This window comes from Kogia breviceps, chromosome 15 (assembly GCF_026419965.1).
Source record: "Kogia breviceps isolate mKogBre1 chromosome 15, mKogBre1 haplotype 1, whole genome shotgun sequence".
Taxonomy (NCBI): Eukaryota; Metazoa; Chordata; class Mammalia; order Artiodactyla; family Physeteridae; genus Kogia; species Kogia breviceps.
The window spans coordinates 81880813-81901940 of NC_081324.1; the positions used below are offsets into that span (position 1 = coordinate 81880813).

The following is a 21128-nucleotide window of genomic DNA, read 5'->3' on the forward strand; positions in this document are numbered from 1 at the left end:
CTAACCACTGGAGTGCCATGGAATTTCCAACATTTTGTTTTATGTTTTTTTTGTTTTTTGTTATTTTTTGCGGTACGCAGGCCTCTCACTGTTGTGGCCTCTCCCATTGCGGAGCACAGGCTCCGGAAGCGCAGGCTCAGCGGCCATGGCTCACAGGCCCAGCTGCTCCGCAGCATGAGGTATCTTCCAGGACGAGGGCACGAACCCATGTCCCCTACATCAGCAGGCGGACTCTCAACCACTGTGCCACCAGGGAAGCCCCAACATTTTGTTTTTTAAAGCTGCATTATTATTGGATGATTTTTGAGCTGCAGATAAAACTCAGATTCTATGACATTATTATTTATAATCCCATTAATGACATTTTGTTTGCCTAAGCCCAATGCTCTTAACTACCAAGATGATTTTGAATCACAATTCTATCATCTCACATTGATTATTCCTTCTAGCTTCCTGTCATGTCATGTGAAAGTTATTAAGGGTTCTGGAGCCAGACTACTGCAATTCACATCATGGTACCACTAATTACTAGCAATGTGACCTTGGATAAGTCAGCATAAGTCCTCTGTGTGCCGTAGTTTCCTTATTTGTAAAAATTAGTAATAATAATCATATCTATCTCATAGACCTCAATGAAATAAATGAGGTAATGTATATAATAAACCTAGTATGGTATCTGGCACATTGTAATTACATAATAAACATTACTTATTATTATTAATCTAAGTTATTGATAAGAATAATAAATAGGTCAGGATCAAAGTTCCATAGCATTTTTGGGGTGATTTCTCTCAGAGATGAAGGCAGTCAAAATTCTTTGAGAATACCAATTCCATGAGACTTATACTTTATTATGTATTTAAATCCAATATAGAAAACTTCATGATATAAAGGAGAGTTAGATATTCATTATTATAAATTTTCAGTTATGTCAGAAACTGTACTCTCTAAACTTAACCTTTTTATCACCTACCAAACACTTGTTTGAAGAGAAAGAAATCAAGATAGACTAGACTGGCAAGAAAATCTCCATTACTAAGAAGATAATTTCAACTGTTTGAGAAATTCCTACCTATGTCAGAAGTCTGGCAGAAAAAGATTTTGCTGTGCTTATTCCTGTATATTGCCTACAAGGCAATACAATGAAAATACAGTGTTAAAGTGATAACCAAAGTATAAGGAAAGCAAGAAGTATTTTTAGACTCTTCATCTTTTTTAATAAGAAAAATCAAGGGAACACAAATGAAAAAGTCTAGTAAGAACAAATGCCTGTAGCACTTGTCATCTGCAATTAGAAGAGCTAAAATTCTTAGACAAAATGTAACATCTGGAATATTGACTTTAATGGCAGTAGGAAGCATCAAAATGTACTTCAAAATGCACACCTCTAAAGAGAAAATGACAAAGGAATGTAAACTACTATATGTATAGTATTTGTTACATTTATCCTTACAAAGTCACATTCCTAAATTTTTCTAAGAAAAGATTAATCAAACATCTATATATGGATAATCAAGGAATGAAGTTTCTAGCAAGTTTCTAGCAAGCTTTTGTTTCTAGTTAATGACTGTCTACAATGTGGTCCTATTTAGAGTCAAATATGAATCTTAAAATTAACTCATTCTAATCGTGCCTTGAGGAATAGCTCAGCATTCACTTAGGAGCACAGCTGCTGAGGCATTCAGATTTGGATTCAAATCCTTGCTCTGAAACTCACTGTGTGACTTCAGGCAAGTTACTTAACTTTCTCTAAGCCTATTTCCTCAATAATAAAATGGAGATAATATTTACCTCATAGGCTTTTTGAGAGGATGAATTAGCATATGTTATATGTATGTTTTATTGTAGCTAAATATACTTAATGTAAACCTTACCATTTTAACTATTTTTAAGTGTACAGTTCTGTGGCATTAAATGCATTCACAGCACCAGCAACCTGTGCAGCCAGCACCAAGGATATGCTTTTGTTTTTATTTTTATTTTTTTAGGTAAGAAGCAGATTTACTTAGAAAGACACTCCAGAGTGTGGGTCATCTCAGAAGGTGAGAAAGGCCAAGGATATGGGTTGTTTTGGGTTTTTTAAAAATAAATTTATTTATTTAATTTATTTATTTTTGGCTGCGTTGGGTCTTCATTGCGGTGTGTGGGCTTCTCATTGTGGTGGCTTCTCTTGTTGTGGAGCACGGGCTCTAGGCACGTGGGCTTCAGTAGTTGTGGCACGTGGGCTCAGTAGTTGTGGCTAACGGGTTCTAGAGCCCAGGCTCAGTAGCTGTGGTGCACGGGCTTAGGTGCTCCACGGCACGTGGGATCTTCCCGGACCAGGGCTCGAACCCATGTCCCGTGCATTGGCAGGCAGATTCTTAACCACTGCGTCACCAGGAAAGCCCCAAGGATATGTTTTTAAAGTGCTCAAGATTGAGCACACAGGTATTGCTTGGTGAACGGCAGCTAAAATGACTCAGTGCTATCTCATCACATCTTGAATCTGCGCAAATTATTTTATCTCTATTTCATACTTATTTCTACTGAATTGTTCCCAATCTGGAAAACACTAATATCAATTTTTAAGCTGTAAACTGTATTACTTACTTTCAAATTCTTCATCCAGGTAAATAAATGCATTAAAATATTAAGAGCTAATACTCATTGAGCACTTAGTATGTGCCCGGTGCTATTCTAAGCACTTTACAGGTATTAACTCATTTAATCTGCACAATAATTCTAGGCGGTATGTACTAATAAATGTCACATTTTACAGGTGAATACAAAGAGGTTAAGGAACCTGGCCAAAGTCACCCAGCTAATAGGCTGACAAAGCCAGGATCTGCACTCAAACCAAGTTCTAGAAACCATGCTCTTAGCTATTCCACTATCCTGCTTCTCCCACATGCAGTAACATGGGGCCCACAGGAATGATTACTTTCGGATGCCAGATATTATATGTTGACTTAACCTCTGAATTTCTCAGAAGCTTGGACATCCATGATTTCATGTGTTCTTCCTAACGACAATGAAGAGCAACTTCTCCCATTTTACGGATGGAGAAGTCATTTGCTTAAGGTCAATAGGAACAGTGACAGAGACCTGGATCCTGCTTGGTCACTTATTAGTTGTGTAAATCTATACTTTTCCTGAGTTTCAACTAATTGTAAAATGGAAATAACAATAATATCTCTTATAAGAAGAAGAGAAATATATGTTTGCCAATCATCTAGCACAGAGCCTTGTATAAAAATTGCTCAATAAAGCTTACCCCTCCCTTTCTTCATTCTCCTATTTGTGACTCCGGGCATAATATTCTTTTCAAACACCGTGCTACTATTTCTTGATACCCTCTCACCAACTGCATTAACAGATTGGTGGTAAAGAACATGATTTTTTGGTAATTACCATGTGATACCAAATGAAACCTCAGTGAAGTCCAGCTATATTACATAATTTTAAGTATAACAAACTTCCTCCCTTTTGTCCATATGGTCTACCACTTTATCAGAGTAGAAAACAAAATTGGTCTACCAAGATTTGTTTTTTATAAAATTATGCTTAATGTTCCCCAATACCTTCTGTTCTTTTAGGTGACTGCCAAATGATTTACTTGACTTGTTCTAGTTTCTGACCAAACATTGTTTTAAAATTAAGTTGATCTCATCATATCCAAAGTTATCTTTTTCCCCTTTAAAAAAATGTGCCTTTTTCTGTCATCAGATACTTTTCCTATTCACCATAATTTGTCAAAGATAAAAGCTAATAGCTTGGCACTAGGTTCTTTTCCGTCACATTTGCAGAGAGGGAATACCTAATACTGAATTGTAAGCACTATTCATGCCAAATACGGCCATAGCAATTGGTATTTCTGGTCAAATGGGCAGCATTTTCCTAAGAAAAAATTAAAGTGCTAGGAGATAGCATGTTCTCTTATAAAGCGGAACTGCTGCATAATTAATATTTTTTTCCTGGATAGCAAGGATATCACGAAGCACACTCTGTTGGCTTGCAAGTATCATTTAAAATACTCCCATGTCTTAAAGCAATCTGGAAGTGGATGTTAAAAGCCATAGGAATTTTTTTTATACTGCAGGTTCTTATTAGTTATCTATTTTATACATATGAGTGTATATATGTCAATCCCAATCTCCCAATTCATCCCACCACCACCACCTACCGCGCCCTGCCCCGCCACTTTCCCCCCTTGGTGTCCATACATTTGTTCTCTACATCTGGGTCTCAATTTCTGCCCTGCAAACAGGTTCATCTGTACCATTTTTCTAGGTTCCACATATATGCGTTAATATACAATATTTGTTTTTCTCCTTCTGACTTACTTCACTCTGTATGACAGTCTCTAGATCCATTCACGTCTCTACAAATGACCCAATTTCGTTCCTTTCTTTGAAAGCCAAAGGAAGTTTTCAATCAAGTGTTGCCTTCTGAATTCTACTACCTTCCCAATAAGCTAGAAGGCATACTGGGAGGCTACAATCAGAAGCACCAGAGAAAAGTGGTGCTGTGGAAACAATTCATTTGTGTTTGGCATAGTTAAGGTTCATTGCCAATTTGTAACGGTATGAATTCAATAACTTTTCAAAGCCAAAAAAGAAGTTTGGACCTGAGCAGCTTTTCAAAGTAGCTTTTGCTGAGGGCTAGTACCTAATATAAAATGAAAAAGCTGTTAGAGGTGGTAAAGTGAGGCAATGTTTAGGAATTAAAATATGACCTATCACTTCATTTGCTAAAAAAAAAAAAGCACTGAGCTAAAGGCAAGATATTTTGCTTCAGTCATTCACTCTGTGTTTGTTTGTTTGCTTTGTTTTTTTTTTTTGCGGTACGCGGGCTTCTCACTGCTGTGGCCTTTCCCGTTGCAGAGCACAGGCTCCGGACGCGCAGGCTCAGCGGCCACGGCTCACGGGCCCAGCCGCTCCACGGCATGTGGGATCTTCCCGGACCAGGGCATGAACCCGTGTGCCCTGCATCGGCAGGCGGACTCTCAACCACTGCACCACCAGGGAAGCCCCAGTCATTCACTCTTTCTTGAGCTAACAAAGAGCTCAAGAGCTCCTTCACTCTTTCTTGAGCTAAGAAAGAGCAAAAGAGTTCCTTTATGAAAAGGAGATGGGGATTATATTTTTGGTGCTTAAGTTTAACTGTCTATAAATGACAATATTACTTGTCCTACTAATCTCATGAGTCTGACAGAAGGATAAGTGAAAAAAGAGCTGTTAAAGCACTGTTCAAAATGTAAAGTAGGGCTTCCCTGGTGGCGCAGTGGTTGAGAGTCCGCCTGCTGATGCAAGGGACACAGGTTCATGCCCCGGTCCGGGAAGATCCCACATGCCGCGGAGCGGCTGGGCCCGTGAGCCATGGCCGCTGAGCCTGCGCGTCCGGAGTCTGTGCTCCGCAACGGGAGAGGCCACAGCAGTGAGAGGCCCGCGTACCGCAAAAAAAAAAAAAAAAAAAGTAGATAGCAATGTAAGACATAATTATATTTTTAAAATTTTTAAGCATTTACAACGAAGTCATTTTAATGGTGCCAGTCCCACTGGCCAACTACACATTACTGACAAAGTAACCTAGTGATACTTTCTCAGCCCTTTATGGAATTATATTTATCAAAACATACGAATATTTGTCTTACCTGTCAGTTTCTACTCATTTGGTTTCACCTTTATAACTTAATACTTATAATAAATAAATCCAATTATAAATCCACCTAATTAAAAAGTGAAAATTTGGAACATTATCTCATAAAAGTCACTAAAATCTCCATCATTATATATCAAGAATATCTCAATATTACTGCAAAGAGTTTTCAGTTTTAAATAAATAGGCTTCATAAAATAAATTAACTTCCCATTATTGACAGTCAAAATAAAAAGTAAAAAAACATTAATGGTTTCAAACAAAAACAAAACTCATATCCTTGTCCCATTAGACACCTCAACTTACTTCATCTCCCTTCAAGACTTCGGTGCCATCAAATTCACGGGTCTGATTTGTCTTCACTGACACTTCTCTCTCTAGGTTGGCTACCTTCTCCTTTGCCTCCTGAAGTTCCTCAGCTTTGGCTTCTTTTTTACGAGAAATGATGGATGCCTAATTGAGCATTAAATATGAATGTAAAATAAGATATACAATCAACTTTCTATTATCTTGTGAAATTAAGTATTTTTTAGATTTTACTGAGCTAATTTTCAATATCAGGTTGACTTCTCCTGACAATACGCCTTGCCCTACTACCTACTATCACCAGTTATATATTTAGTTTGAGTATACATTGTATATATATAATACATTTATATACATTTTTGGCTGCACTGTGCGGCTTGTAGGATCTTAGTGTCCCGAACAGGGATTGAACCTGGGCACCCGTGGTGAAAGCGCCGAGTCCTACCACTGGACCACCAGGGAATTCCTTGCAACGTATATTAAATAGCAACCTAAAAACATTATGGAAGACAAAAGCCCTGAAAATATAGGATATATCAGCAGAGAAACAGAAATACAATAGTAATAAAAATATTAAAATCTTGTTAAGTAACACTCAAATGCTAATGAAAATACCTTCTAGGTAAGTACAGAAGCTAATACTAGGCCTACTGTTTTTCTGCATGGTCGGTTTCCTTTCATTGGAAGAAAACAAGAATGCTTTATTCTCAAAACAACACAGGTCTTCTTATCTAAATTCAATATCCATGGGGCTTCCCTGGTGGTGCAGTGGTCGAGAGTCCGCCTGCTGATGCTGGGGACGCGGGTTCGTGCCCCGGTCCGGGAAGATCCCACGTGCCGTGGAGCGGCTGGGCCTGTGAGCCATGGCCACTGAGCCTACGCGTCTGGAGCCTGTGCTCCGCAACGGGACAGGCCACAGCAGTGAGAGGCCCGCGTACCACACACACACAAAAATAACTAAATTCAATATCCATACTTTTAAAATAAAATGTTAAAACATTTATTATATTTGGGGCAATCTAATAAATAAAATGCAAGTTCAAAGTCAAACATCTGACTCACCAGAATTATGCAAACGTTTACACAATCCAGATGGCTGCTCTTAGCCATAATGGCAGCATTTTATATTAGTTAGCAACTCATGGGGGATTTCCTTAAATGAACCATGGCTGTACTGGTTTAAGAAAAACATTAGCTAAACTGTCTTCTCAAGTGAAAGAGTACAAATATTTTCTTCAAACAAATTTGACAAGAGGGGGAAATCTTTAGTGCAAACCCTTGAAAAAACTCTATTGTCCTCCCTGTTTAAAAAATGAAAAAAAAACAGGTGATGAAGGAATGTTTCCCTCTATAGAATTGTTTCAGCCAAAAAAAAAGAAGTAATGATTAGAGTACCAGAATTATATAGGAATTGATGGTATGCTTCCTCAACATGATAAAATAAATAAATATAAACCTCAGCCCAAACCAGGATCTTATTTAATAGAGAAATATGAGCGTATATCCAGCCAAAGTCTGAAACAAGGTAAAAATGCCCAGCACCTCCACTACAATTTAATACTGTGCCGAAGGTATTTGCACACACCATTAGACAAGAGAAAGCAATTAGAAGCACAAGAATCTGAAAGGAAAAATTTGAATTTTCATAGTATATGATTATGTACCTAAAAAATCAAAAGAATCTACAGGAAATAAATCAATAGCTTTCATAGACAAATCAGTCAGAAAACATTTGGAAAGAAAAGCCCTCATTTATAAAAGCAAAAACCAAAATTAAATATGTAAGCATAAGTTTAACAAGAGAAGTTCCAAAATTTTATGAGGAAAACTATTAAACACTCCTGAAAGATACAAAAATAAACTTGAACAAATGGAGAGACATACCATGTTCTTAGATAGGAAGACTCAATATGTAAAGATGTAAGTTCTGAGGTAATTGATAAATACAAAGCAACCCTAATAATTTTAAAAGTATGATTTCTTTCTAGAGATAGACAAATTGATAATAAAAGTTATTTGGAAGCACATACAAATAAGAATTGTAAGGGATTTCCCTGGTGGCGCAGTGGTTAAGAATCTGCCTGCCAGTGCAGGGGACACCGGTTTGAGACCTGGTCCGGGAAGATCCCACATTCTGCGGAGCAACTAAGCCTGTGCACCACAACTACTGAGCCTGCGCTCTAGAGCCTGCAAGCCACAACTACTGAAGCCCACACGCCTAGAGCCCGTGCTCCACAACAAGAGAAGCTACCACAATGAGCGGCCTGTGCACCGCAATGAAGAGTAGCCCCCCCTCGCTGCAACCAGAGAAAGCCTGTGCGCAGCAACGAAGACCCAATGCAGCCAAAAATAAATAAATTTATTTTTAAAAAAAGAATTGTAAGGAAAACCCTAAAAAAATAAAGCAACTGGGGATGAAAATGTCTACTTTTATTAGATATTAGAACTTGATGATGAAGTTTCTATAATTAAAACAGTTAATATGGGTACATAAACAGACAGGTCAACAGAACAACAGAATCTAGAAATAGATCCAATAGCATTTTAAAAATTTAAATAAAACAAAGGAGGACTCTCAAATCCATAGGGGAAAAATTGACTTTTTACCAACTGGTATTGGAACAACTGGATAATTGGACAGCCATATACAATAAATACCATAACACCAAAGAAAAATTCTAAACAGATCAAAGATTTAATTACAAAAATTAAATCACAGAATTCCAAAAAGGAAACTTGAGTAAATTTCTCTATAACTTTCAAGAGGGAAAAACATTCCTAAATATGACTTGGAACCTGAAATGATAAGTGAAAAAAATTAATAAATTTGATTTCCTAAAATTGAAGAACTTTCCCATGGCAAAATAATACCATAAACAAAGTAAAAAGGCAAATATCAAACTGGGGAAAATGTTACACTTATAAGCTAGATAAAGAGTAAATACTCCTGATATATAAAGAGTTTCTAAAACTAGAAAAAAAAAAGGCCTACAACCCTATAGAAAAATAGGTATAGATAGGAAGGGACAATTCACAGAAAAAGAATTAAAATGACTGTTACTCATGTGAAAAGATGCTCAACCTTGTTTATGGTAAGATAAAAAAAATTAAAACTATCATAAGATACCATTTCTCATCTACAAGGATGCCAAAAATCTTAAAAGTTTGACAACATACTCTACCAGTGAGGCTGTAAGGAAACAGCTGCTCTCATACACTGCAGATAGGAATGTAAAATGCTAAAACCCCCATGAAGAAGAATTAGGCAATACTTAGCAAACTTACATCTACATTTATCGTTTGATGTAGCAATCTCACTTCTGAGACTAGATCCCAGAGATACGCTGGTAAAAAATTGCAAAGACATAAACAAAAAGCTATTTATTTAAGTATAATTTGTAATAGCACAAAAATGGCAACAACCCAAATGTCCATTAATGGGGATTGGTTGAATAAACTGTGGTATACCCACTCAACGCAGTATGTCTGTGAACAGGAATAAGCATATCCACTAGGATGGCTATCATAAAAAAGACAGATACGGGCCTCCCTGGTGGTGCAGTGGTTGAGAATCCGCCTGCCGATGCAGGGAACACGGGTTCGTGCCCCGGTCCGGGAGGATCCCACGTGCCGCGGAGCGGCTGGGCCCGTGAGCCGTGGCCACAGAGCCTGCGCGTCGGAGCCTGCCCTCCGCAACGGGAGAGGCCACGACAGTGAGAGGCCCGCATACCAAAAAAAAAAAAAGAAAAAGACAGATAATAACAAGTGTTGGTAAGAATGTGGAGAAATCAGAACCTTCATACACTGTTGGTGGGAATGTAAAATGGTACAGCTGTTTTGGAAAGCAGTCTGGCGTTTCCTTAAAATGTAAAACACAGAATTATCATAGGAACCAACAACTGCACTCCTAGGAATATACTCAAGAGAAATGAAAACTTATTTTGAAACAAAAACTTGAACAAGAATGCTCCTACCAGTATTATTCATAATAGTCAAAAAAGTGGAGACAACACAAATACCCATCAACTGGTGAACAGAAAAACAAAATGTGATCTATCCATACAATGGGATATTACTCAGTAACAAAATGGAATAAAGTGTGTACAGATACATGCTACATCATGGATTAACTTTAAAAACTTTACACTAAGTAAAAGAAGCCAGTCACGAAGGACCACATATTGTATGATTCCATTTATATGAAATGTCCATGATAGGCAAATTTACAGAGATAGCTTGGTCTTTGGTAGGATTTGGGGGAAAAGAGAAGTGACTGCTAATGGTTTTGGGGTTTCTTTTTGGGGTGATAAAAATGTTCTAAAATGTAATGATTGCACAACTCTGTGATGCTAAAAACCATTGAATTGTAAATTTTAAATGGGTGAATTGTACAGTATGTAAACTGTATCTCAATAAAGTTATAAAGGAATAAAGATTATTCTACTATTCACAAGCATATATTAAGAAAAAAGCATGGAGAATAAAAGTGTATAATATGCTCTTCTTTCTCTGAGGATGGAAATATATGAATATATGTATATGTAATATTACTTTTAATGGAATAATAAACTACAAAATTAAAAAATACCTATGGGGGAAGGAAAGAATAGGGTGGATAGCACAGAGGTAGATGCTAGAAACTTCTTCAAATACTTCTTGTTTTGTAGGTTTGACTTGGAATCATGTAAATATTTTAAATAATTATAAAACAAATTAATCCCTGAAAAGTAATCCCTAAAAATCAAAATGACTGTATATATTTATCCAGTTTCCTTTGTGGCCTAACCATACAGAAGAATTATTCCCAGTAACTTTAAAACAGTAATTTGACTACATAACCCTAGGGGGATATATCCTAAAGACAAAACAAACTAAAAAACAATTTTCAGCAGTAATCGTACTTTTTTTTTTTTTTTTTCCGGTATGCGGGCCTCTCACTGTTGTGGCCTCTCCCGTTGCGGAGCACAGGCTCCGGACGCGCAGGCTCAGTGGCCATGGCTCACGGGACCAGCCACTCCGCGGCATGTGGGATCTTCCTGGACCGGGGCACGAACCCGTGTCCCCTGCATTGGCAGGCGGACTCTCAACCACTGTGCCACCAGGGAAGCCCAGTAATAGTATTTTTGATGGTAGTATTGGTATTTTTATTTTGAAACTGTTGCATGTAATGCATGAATTTAAGCAAATGATGAACTATGGGTGCCAATGGAATGAAGCAAATAATGAATGCAATTATGTTGGTGTTTCTGAGAACCAGAATTTTCAATTTGGGATAAGGAGGAAAATGGGAGATTGATGAGGTGAAGTAAAAACCCAGTAGTCATTGAGGGCATTTGGTTCGTGGAACAGACAACCCTACACTTTCAAAACACAGATTCCAATGTCTAGTCATGGGTCAATTGAAAAGGCTGAAGAATATCTACCATTGGTCACACTACAGGAGGCCAGGGACCATCATATTAAAATGGGTGGGTCTTTTCCATCCAGAGCAAAAAAGGGGGAGGTGGGGCTTACTGTGGGAAGTCATAAACCACAGAGAGATTAACCTAATCATCCTGGCTCTTTTCCACACTCCACCGTGCCAAGCAAACATCCTCTGAGCAGTCAGCATGAGAGTGCTTGGAAAAGAGTCATAATAATTACCCAGTATTTTCTGGATAGATCCTTGATATGCCTTCTATATGTTTCTTTCATTCTAAAGTTGTTCTCTGAGGAGCTGATGTCTTATTCCAATAATGACCCATGCTTATCTGCTCTGATATGAGGCCATCTACGGAGCAGGAATGAATACTGTACAATTCCCTCCTATTCAGAGAAGCCATATCAAAAGGACTGCTAGCCATCAATAATTGAGCAAGAACTGTTTTTCTATAAACAAATATTGGGCAGAATGTCCCTCTCTGACAGCAAAGTAGAGATAAAAAAGTAATTTGCCTAACTTCATCTCCTCTATATTCCAGGGAATGGCAAATTGGAGATTTACTTATCTAGAATTTTAATTCATTCTTCAGGACCAAGTTAAAAGACCAAGAAACTCCTGATTAAACTGGATATGGAGTATTTTGTAGACAGGGCTGCAGATTTTGGCTTTGTTATATTTCTGCTTTCTCAGTTAACATCTCAGAGCTGAAACATTCTACATCCCCCAGCAGTGTGGGGGCCAACTCAGGCTTACAATTTGGACTAAAAATCACCCTGTGCTTCTAGCTTATCCGAATTTTCTGCCCCTCACTAAGCATTACACTATCCAGGAGATACACTAGCAAGTTGTGGAACTGAATAAAACTCACACTTTTCATTTAGATTCTTGCAACTGTATCATATGTAATATTATCACTTTTTCTACATTTTGGTCAAATAAATTTTTACATAAACTTAAAACAAACAAAAAAAAAACAGTAGTCTTGAATCTGAACTGAAAGGATCAGTATGAACTCATGGTGTACTTTATGAGAAAGAAAGAGAAAAAATACTTCCTAGCTCTGTCCACTAAGAAGACCTAAAAACAATGGCCACCCCAGTAGCAATGAGAAGTACTAATACCCAGATTGTGGTCTGTAAATATCATTTCCTACTAAAACATATCAGGCTCATAGAAGAAAGTCTAGTTCCAAGACTGGGGTAGGAAATGTAAAAGATGAGCCTAGAAACTATCTTAATCATACCAGAAAGCAAGGATGTTATCAAAGACAAATAGTATTTTCAAAGGACTCAGAAGTTAACTTGAAAAGCCTCCTACCAGCCAAAAATGGGACAATTTGAGCATCATTAAGAGAAATGTTTGCAACCTAAATTTCATTACATGTATGGTTCATAATAACATTAAATAGATTAAAAACCAAAAAAATTAAAAACTAACCCTAATTAATCATTTTTAATGTTAGATGCAACCAATTCATTTTGAAAACTGAAAAATAAAAATAAGAATCAAGCATGTACCCTGACTTTCCTATGTGAACTATACTCCAGGATAACCACATAGCTGATGAGAGGTTTCTCTTTTCAGAAGTAGTCCAGCTCCAACATCGCTAATTATTAGATAAATGCAAGTCAAAACTACAACGAGGGGCTTCTCTGGTGGCACAGTGGTTGAGAATCTGCCTGCTAATTCAGGGGACACGCGTTCGAGCCCTGGTCTGGGAGGATCCCACATGCCGTGGAGCAACTAGGCCCGTGAGCCACAACTACTGTGCCTGCGCGTCTGGAGCCTGTGCTTCGCAACAAGAGAGGCTGCGATAGCGAGGCCAGCGCATTGCGATGAAGAGTAGCCCCCGCTTGCCGCAACTAGAGAAAGCCCTCGCACAGAAACGAAGACCCAATACAGCAAAAATAAATAAATTAATTAATAAACTCCTACCCCCAAAATCTGAAAAAAAAAACAAAAAATAAACCCTACAATGAGGTACCACTTCATACCAGAGTCAGAATGGCCATCATTAAGATGTCTACAAATAACAAATGCTGGAGAGGGTGTGGAGAAAAGGGAACCCTTCTACACAGTTGGTCAGAATCTAAATTGGTGCAGCCACTGTGGAAAACAGTACGGAGGTTCCTCAAAAAACTGAAAATAGAGTTGCCATGTGATCCAGCAATACTACTCCTGGGCATATATATGGACAAAAACATAATTCAAAAAGACACATGCACCCCTATGTTCATAACAGCACTATTCACAATAGCCAAGACATGGAAACAACCTAAATGTCTGTTGACAGATGAGTGGATAAAGATGTGGTACATATATACAATGGAATACTACTCAGCCATAAAAAGAATGAAATAATGCCATTTGCAGCTACATGGATGGACCTAGAGATTATCATACTAAGTAAAGTAAGTCAGAAAGAGAAACACAAAAACAAGGTCCTACTGTACAGCACGGGGAACTATATTCAATATTCTGTGATAAGCCATAATAGAAAAGAATATAAAAAAAGAATGTATATATGTATAACTGATTCACTTTGCTGTAAAACAGAAATTAACACAACATTGTAAATCAACTATATTTCAATAAAAAAGTAGTCCTGCTAATAAATGAAGAAGGAATCATAGTATCAACATTTTATTATCCCTAATGAAATAAATGGAAGGCACTGATAATCAATGGCACAAAAATAAAAATCACAAAAAAAGAGACAACCAGACATTATTCCCTCCAAATGCAAGTATAAAATACCACTTAGAGGGCTTCCCTGGTGGCGCAGTGGTTGAGAGTCCGCCTGCCGATGCAGGGGACGCGGGTTCGTGCCCCGGTTCAGGAGGATCCCACGTGCCACGCAGCGGCTGGGCCCGTGAGCCGTGGCCGCTGCGTCTGCGCGTCCGGAGCCTGTGCTCCGCAACGCGAGACGCCACGACAGTGAGAGGCCCACGTACCGCAAAAAAAAAAAAAAAAAATACCACTTAGAGAATATTCTTGACCAAAAAAAAAAAAAAAAAAGAAATCAAAACAGAACCTGTTCAAGCTTCTAGATCTAATATATAGGAAATACAGGAAACAGAGGAATATTTTAAAAGGACACCATCAGGCTGCAATCAGTAAAACACCAACTATGGGAAACGCTATAGGATAAATTAAAAAGTTTTAATTTAAAAAATTGCACAAAAAATATTAAATGAATGGATAAATAAGTAGGGAAGAGAGCCTATAGATTAAAAGAGATAAATATATCAACCAAATGCAGTGTATAAATCCTATATGGATCCTAATTAAAACAAAGTCACTGGGGGAAAAAAAAACAGCAAAGGAAAAAGAGACAATCAAGGAAATCTAAACATTGACTGGATATTTGCCAATATTAAGGAAGTAATGAAATTTTCAAATGTGGTATGGTAAGTTTTTTAAAAGTTTTATTTTTTAAAGATACGTTCTGTGGGCTTCCCTGGTGGCACAGTGGTTGAGAGTCTGCCTGCCGATGCGGGGGACACGGGTTCACGCCCTGGTCCGGGAAGATCGCACATGCCGCGGAGCGGCTGGGCCTGTGAGCCATGGCCGCTGAGCCTGCGCGTCCGGAGCCTGTGCTCCGCAACGGGAGAGGCCACAACAGTGAGAGGCCCGCGTACCGCAAAAAAAAAAAAAAAAAAAAAAAAAGATATGTTCTGAGATATTTGTAGATGAAATTATATGAAGTCTAAGATTTGCTTCAAATAATCCAGTTGGGGCGGGGGGTATAGATGAAACAAGAATGGCCACGATTGCTATAGCTGAGGGACACACGAGGGTTTACTGAACTATTTTCTCTACCTTTGTATATGGTTAAATTTTTCCATTATAAAAAGGTTTTTAAAAAATTCTACATTCCTTAAATAATGCGTTGTTATGTAGCTCAGTATTTTCTGAGGTTACAGAATGCTCTTCACACTAAACTCTTCTTGCCAAGGTTCTTGTCAGGTAATCCATGGCTGTCATTTGAGCCTTCTGTCTAGAAATACATAACAACATATATACCCTCGTGACTTCTGGATAAAATAATAAATGCCTTAGCACTAAAATTCAATTCATTCTATATTTTTTCAAACTAACTTTAAACCTGAAAAAGTATATTGCCTTTACTTCATTAAAGATTATAAACAGTCTTATTTATATCACTTAAAGTAAGCATTCATATAAAAAATCAAATTTCACACTCACAGATATAACCACAAAGAGCTCTATCACCACAGCTGGCAGACACTAAGGAAACTAAGCATTATCAGATATACTGAATTTCAAACCTGAACATGTGTCTTTTGTGGCTTTTCCACAAATTCTTTGTTATAATCTGGAGATCAGCAATGACAGGAGAACATTTATTCTTTGCTTCCTTCTCACTTTAAGACTATGGATAACACAGACCATGGTATTAATGAAAATGTTCACCAACAAGATTACAGACCTAAATATGTGAGCCAAAAGGAGTGGTCTTACCTGTTGCCTATATAGTGACAGTTTGCCTTCAACTGGCTCATTTCTCATCATTTTCTTTTCAATCAGCTGACTGATCTGTGTGTTTATTTCATTTATCTAAAACAGTATGAAAATAAAAAGGTTAAAACTCTGCCTATGATTACCCAAACTAAGGGACATCTGGCCAAACAAAGCTTTGAATTTACAGTTGTTATTGTCAGTAATTTGATGGGAGGATCAACTCCATTAACATTATGAGTGGGCTGTTACGATTACTTTTAGAGACAACTTGCATTTCACAGTTCATGATATATATTTATACAATTTGATTACTTAAAAGGATTTAACCATCCATATCTAAATTATCCTAAAGTATTCTACATGAAATATGTACATATTACTATCAAAAAGATGATTTCTAAAAATCTGAAGTTATCCCTTCACCTAGGCTGTGACTTTCAAGTAACTGTAAGTGATAAAGCAAATCTGGACTAACATTCTCCAGGGATTTAGTACAAGGAATTCACGAACCCAGCTGAGAGCTGACACGAAAGGTATCTAAAAACCTTTCCTGTTCTAATGAATGATCTGTGATTCTATAATAGCTGTCATTTATCCTACTCATTAATCTAAACATTTCTCAAATGCAGTAAAACTGAATAAAGCCAATAGAAGCATATAGTCCTATAATAAATTTTTTAAAATTACATGGCTTTCAGTATAACTATCCTTTGAAAAAACTAGAATTTTCCTGTTAATCCTATAACATTAAACTGAGCCAAATCTGACTTGGACAACTAATTTCTATATATAAATTAAAAGAATAAAATCATTAGAATTATGTGTTTAATTGTGGTGGCTATTAAGCATATTAAAGTCAAAATCTTTCAATCACTTTTCATGATATTTAATTATTATTTTTAAAAATATACATCTGGGGCTTCCCTGGTGGCGCAGTGGTTGAGAGTCCGCCTGCCGATGCAGGGGACACGGATTCGTGCCCCGGTCTGGGAAGATCCCACATGCCGCGGAGCGGCTGGGCCCGTGAGCCATGGCCGCTGAGCCTGCACGTCCGGAGCCTGTGCTCCGCAATGGGAGAGGCCACAACAGTGAGAGGCACGCGTACCGCATAAAAAAAATAATAAATAAATAAAAATATATATATACACATCTGATTAGTTTTTTTAGGGAAGAAAAATGTTATGATATCAGGTTTCAATGAGCATTACAAGAAAGTTTAGTAATTCCAAAGCAGGCATAAAAAGCTAATAAAAGTGGGTGCTTCCGCCTGAGACCGAGGCCTGAAGAGAGCTGAGACGCGCGCGTCCCAGGAACGCAATTAGGAGCTGAAACTCTCCTGGGTTTCGTGCAGAAGGCCGGAGCAAGGGCGTAGAGAAGTGGGGCGCAGTATTGAACACTAAGTAATGGCTATGCAGATGCAGCTTGAAGCAAATGCAGGTACTTCAGTGGAAGAAGAGAGCTTTGGCCCACAACCTATTTCTTGATTAGAGCAATGTGGCATACACGCCAATGATGTGAAGAAATTGGAAGAAGCTGGATTCCATACTGTGGAGGCTGTTGCCTATGCACCAAAAAGAACTATTAAATATTAAGGGGATTAGTGAAGCCAAAGCTGATAAAATTCTGACTGAGGCAGCTAAATTAGTTCCAATGGGTTTCACCACTACAACTAAGTTCCACCAAAGGCGGTCTGAGACCATACAGATTACTACCGGCTCCAAAGAGCTTGAAAAACTACTTCAAGGAGGAATTGAGACTGGATCCATCATAGAGATGTTTGGAGAATTCCAAACTGGGAAGACCCAGATCTGTCATACGTTGGCTGTAACATGCCAGCTTCCCATTGACCAAGGTGGAGGTGAAGGAAAGGCCATGTACATTGACACCGAGGGTACCTTTAGACCAGAACGGCTGCTAGCAGTGGCTGAGAGATATGGCCTCTCTGGCAGTGATGTCCTGGATAATGTAGCATATGCTCGAGGGTTCAACACAGACCACCAGACCCAGCTCCTTTATCAAGCATCAGCCATGATGGTAAAGTCCAGGTATGCACTGCTAATTGTAGACAGTGCCACCGCCCTCTACAGAACAGACTATTCGGGTCGAGGTGAGCTTTCAGCCAGGCAGATGCACTTGGCCAGGTTTCTGCGTATGCTTCTGCGACTTGCTGATGAGTTTGGTGTAGCAGTGGTCATTACCAACCAGGTGGTAGCCCAAGTGGATGGAGCAGCCATGTTTGCTGCAGATCCTAAAAAACCTGTTGGAGGAAATATCATTGCTCATGCCTCAACAACAAGACTGTACCTGAGAAAAGGAAGAGGGGAAACCAGAATCTGCAAAATCTATGACTCTCCTTGTCTTCCTGAAGCTGAAGCTATGTTTGCCATCAATGCAGATGGAGTAGGAGATGCCAAGGACTGAATCGTTTTTTTTCCTGTGATAAACCTTAAGTGCCGCAGCCTAATGGAGAGTACTGCTCCCTGAGGTTCTTCACAGGCCTCTTCCTGTTGTGACTGCCAGGAAAAGGCTTCCAGGAAAACAGCTATTATATCGGCTTTTCTTATGATGTAAACACGAGACAGGTCAGTAGTCACAAGCTGATCTGAAATGTTTATTCCTTCTAGAGTATATTAATCTCTATGTGAATTCTTTGGTTTGGGGGTGTAGGTATGAAGTACCTTTGACATCATGGTGCCTTGGGGTAGACTCAGGACTAACTGCTATTGGCCAATCTTATGTCTCTAAGAGAACTAACTAAAACTGGAGAGACCTGACTTCTCTCGCTGTCTGAATAATGTTGGGGGAAAAAATGCCTGAGCTATGTGGCAAAGGGAGTGGGTCTCCTCACAGGTTTTTTTTTTTTTTCTGTCAGTAAAACTCTTAAATCAGAAGCAGGTAAAGTTTGTGTGTCTGAATTAGCTTATATAAGAATGTTTTTTTTAGATAAGGGGTATTGAGTAGGCCTGGGCTACCAGCCCTTCACCATCTACTCTTTTTTAATGCTAAGAGCAATTCAAGATAGTTCTGGAATCTAAACATTTCAGAAGCTCTTCAAGTAAGTAGATTCAACGTGGGACTGCTAATAAAGTAGTTATCTGTAGTGAATGTACTGTTTATAGGAGTTATTCTGGTACAAGCTGAATATTTCAGGATAGGGCCTTCAATAATATAGTTTTGACTCTGGGTAGGGTGATCAGTTTCTATTGCTTTAAAATTGAAAATTAAAATAAATAAATAAAATAAAATTGAAAATTAAAAAAAAAAGCTAATAAAAAACATTAGCTTTAAATACAAAATTGCTATAATATTATTCTTGGAAAAAAAAAGTAATCACATTTACGATATTAAAAAAATTGTCAACTAAATTATTATATTATGAATATATAAACTTATGAGTCGATCATATACATGAATATATATATATCCAAGTTACCAACTTTCCTAATCAGTTGACTAGGTTTTTATAACACCATGTGGATTAAGTGACAGCATTTACGTGCTATAATTTCTCATAAAGAACAACTCCTCATAAGAGCTGTCAGCTCTTAGCACAGGTTAACTTAAGAGTCAAGAGTAGGACACTATAGAAAGCCGTTCACATAATTTTCACAGGAGTGGGGATGAGATAAAATTGGAAGCTTATAAAAGAAGATGATTGTTACTTACTTTAGATTCAAGTTCAAGAAGATCAGAATGACCCATAGCAGGCTCTGAAACCACTTTCTGTAAAAAATGCAATTCTTTTTTCTTGTTCTCTAATTCTTTAGGAAATTTTTCAGTTACCATATATGAATTAAACTTTATCTCCTCCTCTAGCCTCTTCATTAAACCTATAAAAATAAAATAAATGAATATTCAGCCCAAGAGAGTAGGTAAAGTGATGCTTTGTACATTTTAAAACATAAGACCTGGATAGTACGGCACATCCATTGAAAGCATTCTATATAATACCTAGTATAGAACAATAATCTGAAAAAGAGAAATTATCTACATTCATAAACATTTGCAGTTTTCCCTGTTTGGTAGTTTTGATTTTGTAACGTATTAGTTTACAGTTAAGTGGCAACTTAAATTACTTTTTTAAGATTTAAGTTTTCTTCTTCTGGCAGAGTGAACAAACATACACACATACAGATTTTCAGTGAATAATGGTTTTGTTATAAATTCCCAGCCTTGAGAGCTTTAAAAAGTTTATTTCAGATCTTTCCATTACACATTTACAAATTCTGGCTTGACTTTTTAAAACACTGGATTTCCGGTTTAAGTAATCTACGTACGTAGATTGCACAATAAATCTCAGCCAAGCCTTAAAATTATTTTTAGTTCTGCTGTGCTAACCATATATTAATGTGTAAAAATTTATTAATGGCAACTTCAGGAGTTTTCCATTCATCCCTACAATTTTCCACCTCTTTTTTTAGGGACTGGGGAAAGGAAGGGAAAAGAAAGTGTTTACTGAATCACACTATAATTAGGCAGACATTCCTATATGGTTTCCGATTAACTCTACAACCTGGCTTCTTTGGCTATTAGATGACTAGTTTTTCCACCTTCAAGTTCTTAAACACAGTGCATGTAATCAGAGATGCAAGAAATCAAAATCTAAAATGTTTTTAAAGATTTAAAATTCTTAAATATTACTTTGCTTATTTTAAAAAAAGTTTCTAATTCTAGAAAATACAAACCAATCTATAGTAACAGAAAGCAGATCAATGGTTGCCTTGGGTGGGGGTTAGAGAGGCAGAGAGGGGCAGGAGTGAGATATTACAAAGGGGCACAAGGAAATGTTTACAGGTAATGGATATATTTGTTATTTTGATTAAGGTTGACAGTTTCACTAGTGTATATGTACGTCAAAACTTATCAAGTGTCTACTCTAAACGTGCTGTTTACTGTATGTCCATTTTACCTCAGTAAAGCTATTAAAAAACATAAAAACAGAGTTTCCATCACATTTTAAATTCTTCTCTTAAAAATTTTAACTTATGAAAAGTGGACACGTTTCTATGCAGTTTTTAAAAAATTATCTTTGAAAATCCTGGTGAAATTAAATATAAGGTCACTTAAGATCTCCGCAAACATTTTGATTAAAAACCCTCTGAAAATGTCTCACTGATCCTACTACAACTGAATGAGTAGCTTATTTTATATAATAAATCTCAGGAATACGTAGAGTATAAAGATGAACTAACTTAAGTGAATATTTTATAATACAACTGTTACTCTGAAAAAATACAAATTACAGTTATACTAAAAATACTTTTATGTTATTTAAGCA

At 37.4% G+C, this 21128-nt stretch overlaps 1 protein-coding gene and 1 pseudogene across 12 annotated transcripts in view; one reads left to right on the forward strand and one right to left on the reverse strand.

Moving 5' to 3' along the window:
• IFT81 (intraflagellar transport 81) overlaps positions 1 to 21128 on the reverse strand; it is a 190913-nt gene that overhangs the window by 45625 nt on the left and 124160 nt on the right. For all 12 annotated transcript variants that reach the window (XM_067015032.1, XM_067015037.1, XM_067015036.1 and 9 more), the window contains 3 exons: positions 19517 to 19680; positions 15851 to 15946; positions 5944 to 6090 (listed from right to left, as the gene is read on the reverse strand). In XM_067015032.1, the coding sequence (XP_066871133.1) occupies positions 5944 to 6090; positions 15851 to 15946; positions 19517 to 19680 (407 nt within the window). The remainder of the gene's footprint in view (positions 1 to 5943; positions 6091 to 15850; positions 15947 to 19516; positions 19681 to 21128) is intronic.
• Positions 17254 to 18360, forward strand: LOC131742116 (DNA repair protein RAD51 homolog 1 pseudogene; annotated as a pseudogene).